We start from the raw sequence: 11,810 nt of genomic DNA, 5'->3' as shown, positions 1-11,810 counted from the left end.
TACGAGCAAACGGAAAAACAAAATTAATATACCCTCCATACTATGGCGGAGGGTATAAAAAAGTATTAAAAAACGTTTCACTTAACATATAATCAGTTTGGAAAATTGGGGTAGGAACTTCAACATGCCAAAAATTACACGGTGTTGGGCGATATTTTGAGTCCGATATACCAAATTGTAACCATTTCGATGAGAACTTAGGGTAGAGGGAGATCAAAAATTCGACCTATATAAACAATTTAACGTAAAAATGTATTTTAACCTCCAATATCCCGGAATGTCAAATTTCAACAACTGGAAAAATGCGGCTATAACGTGATAAATGAGGATCGTAATAGATATCGGGGTGAGAGTACCGAAATAGATGTAAACAGACATGCGGTAGCAGAGCACGCATCTTACAGTGGCACGGGTGGTCTGACGGAGATTTTGTTGTAAACACGCGTGGCAGTCAACGTGTTAAATGTGTCGAATATGAGTCGGTACCGTTGTGTAGGAGCGATAAGAAAAATTTATGGGAGCGACACCTAAACGTTAAGGGATATTCACAAATTTTTGGGTTGGAAGATTTGGCACACCATGAGAAATCAAAAAAATTTAATTAAAACCAATTAGGTTGTAAAACATGCCCAAAACCCTCCAACGAAATTTGGGATAACCGTTATATGGTGAATACCCCATAAAGGTGAACCAATGTTGATAATTTTTAATAGAAGATTTTGTACCCACCCATTGATAATCCAAAAAAATGCCGAGTATTTGGGCGGGGCCGTTATATGGAGGCAACCCGGAAACATGGACCAATATCGATCACTTTATGGTACGGAGATTTTCTGTTCAATTAGAATGTCTAATATCTAATTAAAACCTATTCAGCTGAAAAGCGTGCCAAAAAATATTCAAAATTACGAATATTTGAGGGGGTGGTAACTTTATATGGGGGTTGCCCCGAATCATTGATAATTTTTGGTAGGGTGATTTTGTACCCAGTGAGAACCCAAATTACAGTTAAATTGAAGAGTACCGCTTTATGAGAGCAAACTTAAAAACTCAACATATATATCTCATTTTTTGAAATATTTTGTTGAGGCCATCAGAACCTTACAAAAATTCCTATAAATTTTATCAGATTATAGTGTGAAATATGCATAGATTTTAAATAATATTGTTTTAAAGGGGGTTTTGAGTGGGTTTAATTATATAATTCTAATTCATTTTCAAATTAACTTCAACGACATAACTGCAATAATATTTAATACTCCCAGCATAGTATTCAACCTTTGAGTCCCACCACAGTTGACATCAATTTGGAATCCTTCAAATCAATTAGAAATGATGTTTTATAAATTTTCGATTTTGGTGGCTTGCTGTTCTCCACAGATTTATTTAAATACGATACACCATCGGCTGACAGTAGTTGAGCAAATAAACTCACCTGAAAAAAAAATAACAACCGCAAATTAAAAATTTAAAATAAAAACTTGTCCTAACATATTACCGTATCCGGACAGATGATAATATGGCTTCTATTCTCTATCCATAGAACGTCAGCGCTGCAAATCTCTTCGGATGCCGCCAAAACACTTTTGCCTATATAGACCTGATAGGAATGTGAGAGATATGTTAGATCAAAAAGGGAGGAACCACGATTCCAAGTCCACGTTGTCTTTGGCTCTACAACATTTGCCATAGCTTCGTAAACCAGATTGTCATATATCAGAAGCGAGTCCATCTGAAATGTGAAAAATGCTTAAATCAAACAAAAAAAAAACAGTAAGGAAAGTAGTAAAGTCGGACGGAACCGACTATATGATACCCGTCACCACTTTGTGTATATTCAACAGATGAATCCTAACAGACGTCGCATTTTTAAAGGACCAATAAAATGAAATTGGATCCGTAAACATGTCATTCTGCAATTTATTACGCTGTGTCAAATTTCGTGCAAATCGAAAGATATATAGGGACTTTGGTGCACCATTTACATTAAATTGGACGAAAATATATATGGGAGGTATATCTAAATCTGAACCGATTTTCACGAAACTTAACACACATCATTCTAGACCTAATTCATTACCCTTTGACAAATTTCGTGCAAATCGAGAGATATATAGGGACATTGGTGCACCATTAAAAAATAGGTTCCAAAATATTCGGCAGAGACCCCATAAAGTTCATTTTTATATAGGTCCCTGTATGTTGGTAATTTGAGCTCTTGCAGGATGTGCCTTATGATTTTACAGAATCATAAGGCTTGGAATTTTTAAAGAATATTTTTTCAAAGAACTCATAAAACTAAGTTTTTTATCTTACCAAATTGTGTGACCCAGATAGTCACAGATATTCCGAATACTTTTAAATTGTTCATAGTCTTTGGACATTTTTATACCCTACACAACTATGTTGTCAGTGTATTATAGCTTTGTGCAGCCCCAAAAGTTTGTAACGCCGCGAAATATTGGTCCTAGACCCACCTTTAAGTATATCGATCGTCATATCTCGACTAGCTGAGTCGATCTAGACATGTAAACACGATACAGGCCACAGTTATGGACCAATTTTCACGAAATTTTGCATATAGGATGGGTTCTGGCCAATGAAGACCCCTATTGTTTTTGGGAAAGATCGGTTAATATTTAGGGGATGAAATGGACCAAATACTAATTTTTTTCGGTTTTTCTGGTCGCTCCAGAGGCCGTAATAATGGCCCGAACTTCGTGAAATTTTTCATGGAGAAGGGGATCGGGCCAAAGAATAAGCATGCCTGTTTTGATAAAGATGGTCAATATTTAGCGGGTCAAATGGACCCTGACTTTTGTGTGAAAAAGTACAAAATTTGTATTCTATAGCATATATATTTACCACTGAAGGACATAGACCCGAGAAGTTGATATTATATCCAAGAGGAGTGGTTGACCTTTAAATTAAGACCAATTACATTGTTGTATGTGCTCGGATGTGGGAGTTACAACTAAATATTTACAGGTATCTCCGTATTCGTATATTATTTAGTAACCCATTATAACTCTAGAGAGCGGAACTATAACGCTGATCGCTTTGAAATGTTCCATGAGGTTCCGGGTATGGTCAAGAACAACGCCTATCATTTTCGGTGATGATCTGATAATATTTTTGGAATGAAGTGGACCGAAAACTTAATTTTTTGTGTTATTTTCGAGTCGATCTATAGACCACAAATGAAAGCCGAACATCACAATGCAACCCACGGTGAAGGGAATCTGGACAATAGCTGTATTGAATACTCGTAATATTCGGAAAATATGTCAGTTTGAGGAAGTGGTGCTGTCTACCTCTAATCGGGCAAGAGGGTGCAAATATCACGAAATATTGTCCAGGCTCGGAATAAACATCCGCAGAATGTTAGAGTTCCGTGGTAGTTCTGTAGGGTATCGCATGGTTGGCCCCGCCCCACAATACTGCTCCGCTCACTGGTTTAAAACAATGTATGTGTTTTTTTTTTATTTTATTTACTAGCACATGCATTCTGGTCGAGGTTTCACATCAATTATGAACTGTACACATTCAACCGCTGGGATTAATATCGAAATTGAAATGGATACTTATCTATATATATTAAAGAGCTTAGTGTTAAGTGAGTGAGTGACTGACTGACAGATCATCGCCCAGACGAAACGGCCGAAGCTAGAACCTTGAAATTTTGAGTGTGGGTTGTTGTTGGTGTATAGGCATGAGATAAGGCTGGGTTGTTGGAAATTCGAACTAGAAGGGTACGAAATATACTAAAATGTACCAAATATGGTACCCTTTGTATTAGGCGAACGGGAAGAGCTAGATTTCTGAAATTTGGAATGTTGGTCACTGATGGAAAGTTAGAAAGATGTAACGAGTTTTTGGAAATTCGACCTATAAGTGTACTAAAAGTACTAAAAATTACTAAATTTAGTTCTAATTGTATATATATTGAACATATATAAAAAATCGTACTTATGTGTACGAAAAGTACTAAATAGTACTAAATTTGGTGCAAGTTGGACTTTGGTAAACAGATAGAGCTGTTGTCTTCAAATTGTGAAAAAATGACTGTTAAATGTAGGATTGAGGTAGTTACTTATTGGTACGAAAAGTACTATATGGTTCCAAACGGCACTACATTTGGTACAATTAAGATTTGGGTGAACGGAGAGAGCTGGAGACCTAAAATTTGGAATAATGGTTGCTGTTGGAACTTATGTGTATAGTACCATTAGTACTTATGTGTACTAATGGTACTATATTTGGTACAACTTGATTATTTGAGAACGGATAGAGCTGGACTCCAGAATTTTGGAATTAAAATTCCTGTTTGAGTGTAGGGTTGAGGTAGTTTAGGAAATTCTTAATTACAGAAACAAAAAGTACTAAATGGTACCAAATAGTTTGCAAATTGTTTTACGTGAACGGGTAGGGCTGGGATTCTGAAATGTTGAATTAGTATTACAGTTAGAGTGCAGGATTGAAATAAGTCGGTAGTTTGGAAAATTTGTCATTATGTGTACTAAATGGTACAAAATTTGGTACAATTTGCATTAGAGTTAACGGATAGAAATGCAAAACTTAAGCTTGGAAGGAATTTTAAGAATTAAGGTAGTTTTGGAATTTCGTATTTATGGACAATTAATGGTAATAAGTATTATACAATTCGTTGTCTGGGAGCGGGAATCCTAAAATTTGAAATTAAAATTAAAATTGGAGTGTAGAAAGGGACATGGAGGTAGTTTTAAAAATGCGTAATTATTTGTATTAAATGGTACTAAGTTTAGTATAACTTAGATTTAAGGGAAAGGATAGAGATGGAGAACAATAAAATTACTCTTACTGTTATTACGGGGTTTGAGGCTACCCCTTTTCAAAATCCCCGACAAATGTTGAAATTTTGTGGGTATCGTTATTTGAAAAAAAAATCTAGTAGTAGATTTTCAAAATCCTCCCTAGATGCCATTCTTTATACCCTCCACCATAGTATTGAAATATTCATTTCCGACCCTATAAAGTATATATATTCTTGATCAGGGTAAAATTCTAAGACGATCTAGCCATGTCCCTTCGTCTGTCCGTCCGTCTGTTGTAATCACGCTATCTTCTGAAGGAATTGAGATAGGGTGCTGAAATTTTGCGTAGGGTTGTCTTTTGTCTGCAGGCTGGTCGGCACCTCCTAATTTTCAGTATTTTGGGGGTTTTGATTGAATTTTTCTACCGGATTGGCTGTAATTTAGTATTTTGTGTTCTTAAAGAGGTACACAAAAATTATGAATATAGGTCCATTTTTTCGGGTAGCCCCCATATAAGGGTATCCCCAATATTCGATATTTTGGGGTTCTTGAGCGCGTTTTCGCCGAATTCGCTGCAATTTGGTATTTTGTAGTCGTATATGGTAACAAATCTCCCTACAAACAATTATTTATATTCGACCCCTTCTTGGGGTAGTCCCCATATAACCCCCATTTTATACCCTTCACCACACTGTGGTACATGGTATTATGTCTTTGTGCATATGTTTGTAACAGGCAAAAGGAATCGAGATAGACCTATGGTTCCTTTTGAGAATATGCATAGAATCACTTTCTGAGTCGATTTATGCATGTCCGTCCGTCTGTCAGTCCGTCCGTTCGTTCGTCTGTTGATGTTAAATTGTAAACAAAGTACAGGTCGCATTTATAATCCGATTTGGCTGAAATTTGGTACAGCTCATTTATTTGGCCCAAGGACGAAATTGGGAAAAATCGGTTCAGGTTTAGATATAGCTCACATATATATTCTTGTCCGATTTACGGACTTTAGACCCTGCAAATCATTCGATTTGCACGAATTTTTGCATAGCGTACGGAATTAAGTCTAGAATGATGTGTGCTAAGTTTCGTGAAAATCGGTTCAGATTTAGATATAGCTCCCATATATTGTTTCGCCCGATTTTAGGTAAATGGTGCACTAAAGATCCATAGCTAGGCCGATTGACACAACGTACTGAAGTTAATATAAATTAATCTCTGATAATTTTCATTGAAATCGGTTCAGATATAGATATAGCATAGCTTCTATATATAATCTCGATTTATTCATGTTAATTGTACACCAAATAATCAATGAGTTTCTGATTGAGATGAAACCATAAACAGTGCAGCATACTGAATAGCGTGTGTCAAGTTTGCTTTAAATCGGTTTACAAAATTTAGCATATGTTGCAGAATGACATGTGTAGGGATTGATGTTAGTCGGTTCAGATATAGATAAAGATCACATATTGAATATACCCAAAGTGGTGAAGGGTATCATATAGTCGGCCCTGTCCGACTTTACTACTTTCCTTACTGGTTTATATTAAAATAGTTATCTAATTTGTTCCGCGTTTTGGGTTTGGTTCTAAGAGTCTGTCGTAATCATTTAACCTGCGGAGGATATCGAGATAAAGCTAGAACGTAAGGTTCGATAATGAACTATACATGAACTATAACCCTCATTTAGGCCTAGCCCCTGTATGGGAGGTATCAGAAGGAGTGTACCTATAGTCCACATCTTCGAACCTGAACTAAGTTTGAAAGAAATAATAAGATAGGCACAGGTTGGATGAAATCAAAATTTTCTGGAACATGGTGGTTTACATAATCGCGTTGTAGAAATGTCGGTATAGGTCTTCTTTTTGGTATTTTCTCTACATTTTTATTTCAGGTACCTGTCAGCAGCAACGTATACAGGATTTCATTTCGGGGGGGCCTGTAGTACAAAATGAAAAAAATCGCTGTTGCAAACATAAATTTACTGTGAAAAAATTCATTTCGTGGGGGGATGGCCGGCACCCCCGGACCGCCCCCCTGCTTACGTCCCTGCCTGTCAGTATATCTATGGTGGAGGGTATCCAAAGTTCGGCCCGGCCGAACTTAACGCTTTTTCACTTGTTTATCATTAACGAAATTTTGCAATGCAAGAAAATATGATAATCGCTTGGTGGCAAGTCCGGACTGTATGGCGGATGCATTAATATTTCCCAACCAAGCTCCCGAAATTTCTGGCGACTCACTGTAGATGTGTGTGACCAAGCGTTGTCCTGGTGGAACACGACACCTCTCCTGTTGCCCAATTCTGGTCAATTGCAAATGGTTTAAAACAGTTTTATGGTCGATTTGTATCTCCTGGGCGATGTTACGACTGCTAACATGCCTGTCAACTTCGAACATATCTACGATTTTTACCTGAGCGAGGGGCATCTTTAACATCAAAAATTCCTGAACGGAATCTATGAAACCAACATTGCATAAGAAAGAAGATGAAAAACTCTAAAAGGAACCGAATTTTCTCTTTGTTCACTTCGATTTTTAACACCCTGTAACTCATAGCTGTATGCACCAAACAGAAAACAGCAAAATATTTTTTTCTTTTTCCCCAATATTTATATATAAGTTATGGGTCGATTTTAACACCCTGTAACTCATAACTGAATGAACCAAACAAAAAACAGCAATTTTTTTCTTTTTTCCCCAATATATATATATATATATTTAAGTTATGGGTCAATCGTTGAATATTTCGATATGCTCGCAAATGGAATAAAAAAGTATATACACTTAACTTTATGTTGTGGTATTAAATATTATAACAAAAATTTATTTTAAATTAACACCAACAATATTATAAAAATAATTTCCATTTCCAATAATGCCTCAACTTTTTGAATTCCTTCAGAGTTAACTTTAATTGGAAACCCCTCAAAGGTATCAAACCGGTCATCATCATCTAACAAATATGATGATTTATAAATAGGAGATTTCGGTTTTTGGTAGTTGTTAATTGTTCGATTTATGTATCGTGTACCATCGGCAGAGGTCAACTGTTCAAACATTTCGAGCTGAAAAAAATAAAGTTATATATTTATAGGATATGCTGTTTTTTTTTTAAATAACTCTATAGAGTCTTACTGTGTCCGAACAAATGAGTATGTGTTTAAAAAACTCCATCCATATAACGTCAGCGCTGCAATCACCCGACCCTTTAGATGCGAACAAAACATTACACTGAGAGAAATTTCTGCATCAATATAATGAATTTCTGCATTGGCCCAATGAAATGTTTCATTAAAAAAAGACCAAAGAAACATTTCATTGGATGAATGATTCGAAAACATTTATTTAATGAAACGTTTCCATCATTGGATGGATGAAATATTGCATTAGATTAATGACAACCATTCATAGATGTATTGAAACAAGTTCATAGAATATATGAAATATCTTCACATATTTAATGTATAGTTGCATTCGTCGAATGAATCATATTCACACATATATTGAAAAAGTTTCATTGGACTAACGACAAAGTCATTAACCCAATGAAACATGTTCATTGATGTAATGAAATAAATTCATTGATTTAATGAAGCTTTCATTTATTCTATGAAACATAATCGTTAATTCAATGCAACATCTTCATAGATATAATGAAATTTATTCATGAATAGAATAAAATGTCTTCATAAATCCAATGAAATGTGTTCATAGATTGAATGAAACATATTCATACAGCAAATGAAACATTAATACAACAAATGAAACCCCTTCATATGCTAAATGAATGATGTACATTTAAATAATGAAAGGGTTTCTTTGATTTTATGAAATTGTTAATTTTTTATGAACGGGTTTCATTTGTTGTGTGAATATGTTCAGGCATTATTTACCATTTAGACAAGAATATATTCACATACTTATTTTTTTATTTTTCTTTATTTTGTAAAAACGTATCTTTGTTAATTCATTTACAAACAAAAGAGGTCTTAGATATCTATGTTAAACTCAAAAGTAATAAATTCATATTGTGACTTGTTTTGCAAGCGGTTTTTAAAAATTAATTTTGTAAATATTATTTAATCAGTGTTACAAAAGTTCATGTTTCTTCTTACATATCATATTTTGTAAACAATTCTACTTAGTTATAATTCATTTTTCAGTCCATTTTGATTTGTTTTTAACAGTAATATATTTAATATATTTTTAGCATACAAGTTCTTATAAAATACTATAACTTTTTTTACTTATATAGTCTATAAGTCTTTATTTGTAATTACTTGAGGTAATTCAAATGCACAGTCAGTTTTTAATCTGCGGAATTTAGGAACGTTTGTTATTTGCATAAATCTAATTTTCGAACTTATTTTTAATTGATATGAAGATATCAATATAAAAATAGCTTAATTATTATTTAATTTAGTGTTTTAAATATCTGAGAATTTATAACTTATTAAATTGAAACCAATTACTCAGATTGTTTCTCTAAATCATCCAAGAGGATGCTTACCTTTGACTTTTTCTTTGAGCATGAACTTATTTCAAAAAAGTAGTTTTCCAAAAAGATCCAAAATGTTTCAGATGCTGTGGGATATTGTAAATTAAATAAATGGAACATTTTAAAACAAATATCCAAAGAGCGAAGAAAATTAGGAAACCGTATGAGGTCACCATCAAAATAAACAAAAATTTCATGTATATCGTCCAGACTTCCGATTCCCAATATAAAAGGCTGAATATGTTCTTTCATCTTTAACAAAAAATCAATATGGTCGTGTAATTCTTGCAAAGTCTTTCCCAAAAACAAAAACGTCTTCTGGGAGTCCTTTATTGTATAGCGAGATATTTCTTTCTTTCCGAGAATTGTTTTTCGAACTTGCCGCCCAGTCGGGAAAAGAACATAATGTAAAATCCACAGGGTTTTCACTGCAAATGTGCCTCGATCTGCAAATAATAACGTTAAATTAGGTTTGATCGATTTGTTGAGCTTGACTTGAAGACTCTTACCCTTTTCCAAATCTTCGTCCTGGAGAGTTTCTAACATTTTTGACTCACCATGACATTTAAGTTGCTTAGATTTTTTCAAAAAGTTAAACAACTTTAGAATTTTTTGGTCCCAGTTGAGCATTTTGTTGTGCGATTTATGCATTATTGAGAAGTCAATATCAATCTGAATTTAAAACAGTTTTTGTAGAATTACGCTAAAATTATCAAATGTTTACAATTTGATATATATATATACTCACCAACTTATAATGTGATTTATATTCAGGCCACTTTTTAAGAATCTCTCGTAGGCTACTGCATTCGTTAAGTACTTGATTAAGTCTATAGTTGGCACAAGAAATCCACTTTGTTTCAAACTCTTCAGCTGAAAGCTTGTCATATTTAAGAACTTGCACCAAATCCTCTCCATTCTCCTCAGGTACTGAAAATACAAATTAATTAAAAACCATTACTAAACCACAAATTCCACATTTCCTACCAAAAGTAATTTTAGCCTTTTTTGACGCCGTAGGTGATTCGTTTTCCAGCATAAAAATCTGCTTGCTTTGTTTTTTAAGATTTTGGGATTTTACATAAATTTTTCCTCTACGTTCTGTTCGATAGAATTCAAGTTTTTCAGTCGGAAATAGAGACAATATTTGCGTTTCGAGTTTGTAGCTTGCTTGAAGAGTCATTGGTGCGTCTTTTCTTGCAAAATGCTGGGCAGCAATGTTTATAATGAAAACTCTTAGTTCATCTGTGAGAAACTTGTTTTTTTCGTAAAACTGTAGCACACGTTCCCCATTTTTATTACTTTGCAATATCTCCAACATATTGACGTTATCGACTTCTTCCGTATCAGATGAGTTACACGAATCGGCTTTTTTGGGAAAAACTGGAGGACTTGAACATTCTGCCCAAAATGGATGGTTAATATCATGTCTCCACTTTGTGAAATGGTGAATGAACTGGGCCTTGTCTCCAATTCTCCAATTCTGTGTCAGCTCTTTAACATGTTCCTCAGTTAGTATTTTCAAAATATCAATAGAAATATGTTCACCTATAAGAAGTTAACGTTATTATAGCACAAAAAACTAATTATATAGGTTCAGCATATAAGTTAAATCTTACGTATGAGTATGTCCAATTTGTCTTCTATACCCCATGATATAAGTAAGTTTTTCAAGGCATCTTCTTCCCCACAGCTCAAAGTCTCCGAGTTTGTTTCAGACATTTTTAAACTAAAAATAAATTGTTTAGCATGGAAAAAGGTATTTTTAAATTGTTTCTTTGAAACGAAGCATAAATTTTCCCTTAGCGGTATTAATCAATGTGGCCGGTGGTCCAATTAATTCGTCAAGCTTCAAAACGGAATATTCTCCTTTATCATTTGGAATAATTTCAAATGCAGTGTAGTGTTTCAAATACGTACTGTTTAGAACTTGTTGACAAACCAAATAAACTGTGAGTTGTGAAACAACGATGTTGACAATTTTGTATACATCATCTTTTTTTGTTGCTACAAAATACGAACTTTTGTATGTGATATTTTTATAAACAACTTTTTCAAAAGTCTTTATAGTATTTTTTGCAACTTTTAATTTGAGGCTTATAACGTCCAGCAAATAATCTTGACACTCGCTGATATTCGAGCAAATAATGTCCGGAATCTCAGTTTTTTCTAACAAAAAATCTGCAAACACAAATTGATATTTTTTTGCCATGGAAACAGAAATATTTTTTCTAGACGTGATTGCGTGAGCATACAATTTAAAGCTCCTATGTTTTGCCTCATACGGAAAACACCAAAAATTTCGTACTGGGCCGCAAGCCCTTATAACTTCAGGATAATGCGTCAGTATATGAAACTTAGGTTTAAGTTTATCATTAAATAACTTGAGATATATTTTATTATGTCTTTTTATATTACTTTCCAAAGAATTTATCATGAAGGCGTCCACCCGAAAAGACAATATAGTATCTACTATTTCAATTAATGTTAGTACGAGCTGCCAAACTTCATCGTCA

General features: G+C 34.1%; 1 protein-coding gene across 1 annotated transcript; it reads right to left on the bottom strand.

Moving 5' to 3' along the window:
- Positions 1-9,101: 9,101 nt before the first annotated feature.
- Positions 9,102-11,168, bottom strand: LOC133336151 (uncharacterized). Its single transcript, XM_061544448.1, has 5 exons — positions 10,914-11,168; positions 10,282-10,842; positions 10,043-10,224; positions 9,804-9,966; positions 9,102-9,740 (listed from the first exon to the last, which is right to left on the bottom strand). Exons 1-5 carry the CDS (start codon positions 11,014-11,016, stop codon positions 9,265-9,267), a joined length of 1,485 nt encoding a protein of 494 aa, XP_061400432.1. The 5' UTR covers positions 11,017-11,168; the 3' UTR covers positions 9,102-9,264.
- Positions 11,169-11,810: the final 642 nt, after the last annotated feature.

Source organism: Musca vetustissima, unplaced genomic scaffold, assembly GCF_032173495.1.
Source record: "Musca vetustissima isolate MV318-11 ecotype Yass unplaced genomic scaffold, APGP_CSIRO_Mvet_v1 utg138831, whole genome shotgun sequence".
In the NCBI taxonomy this organism is placed as follows: Eukaryota; Metazoa; Arthropoda; class Insecta; order Diptera; family Muscidae; genus Musca; species Musca vetustissima.
The sequence above is the reverse complement of the archived record's forward strand: the minus strand, read 5'-3'. Positions and strand labels throughout refer to the sequence as shown.

Excerpts from the sequence above, each read along its gene's own strand:
- LOC133336151 (XM_061544448.1), bottom strand. The coding sequence starts at position 11,016 with ATGTCTGAAACAAACTCGGAGACTTTGAGCTGTGGGGAAGAAGATGCC. Across the intron at positions 10,843-10,913 it reads CAAATTGGACATACTCATAC|GTGAACATATTTCTATTGAT; the intron begins GTAAGATTTAAC and ends AACTTCTTATAG. Across the intron at positions 9,741-9,803 it reads GGACGAAGATTTGGAAAAGG|ATCGAGGCACATTTGCAGTG; the intron begins GTAAGAGTCTTC and ends TATTATTTGCAG.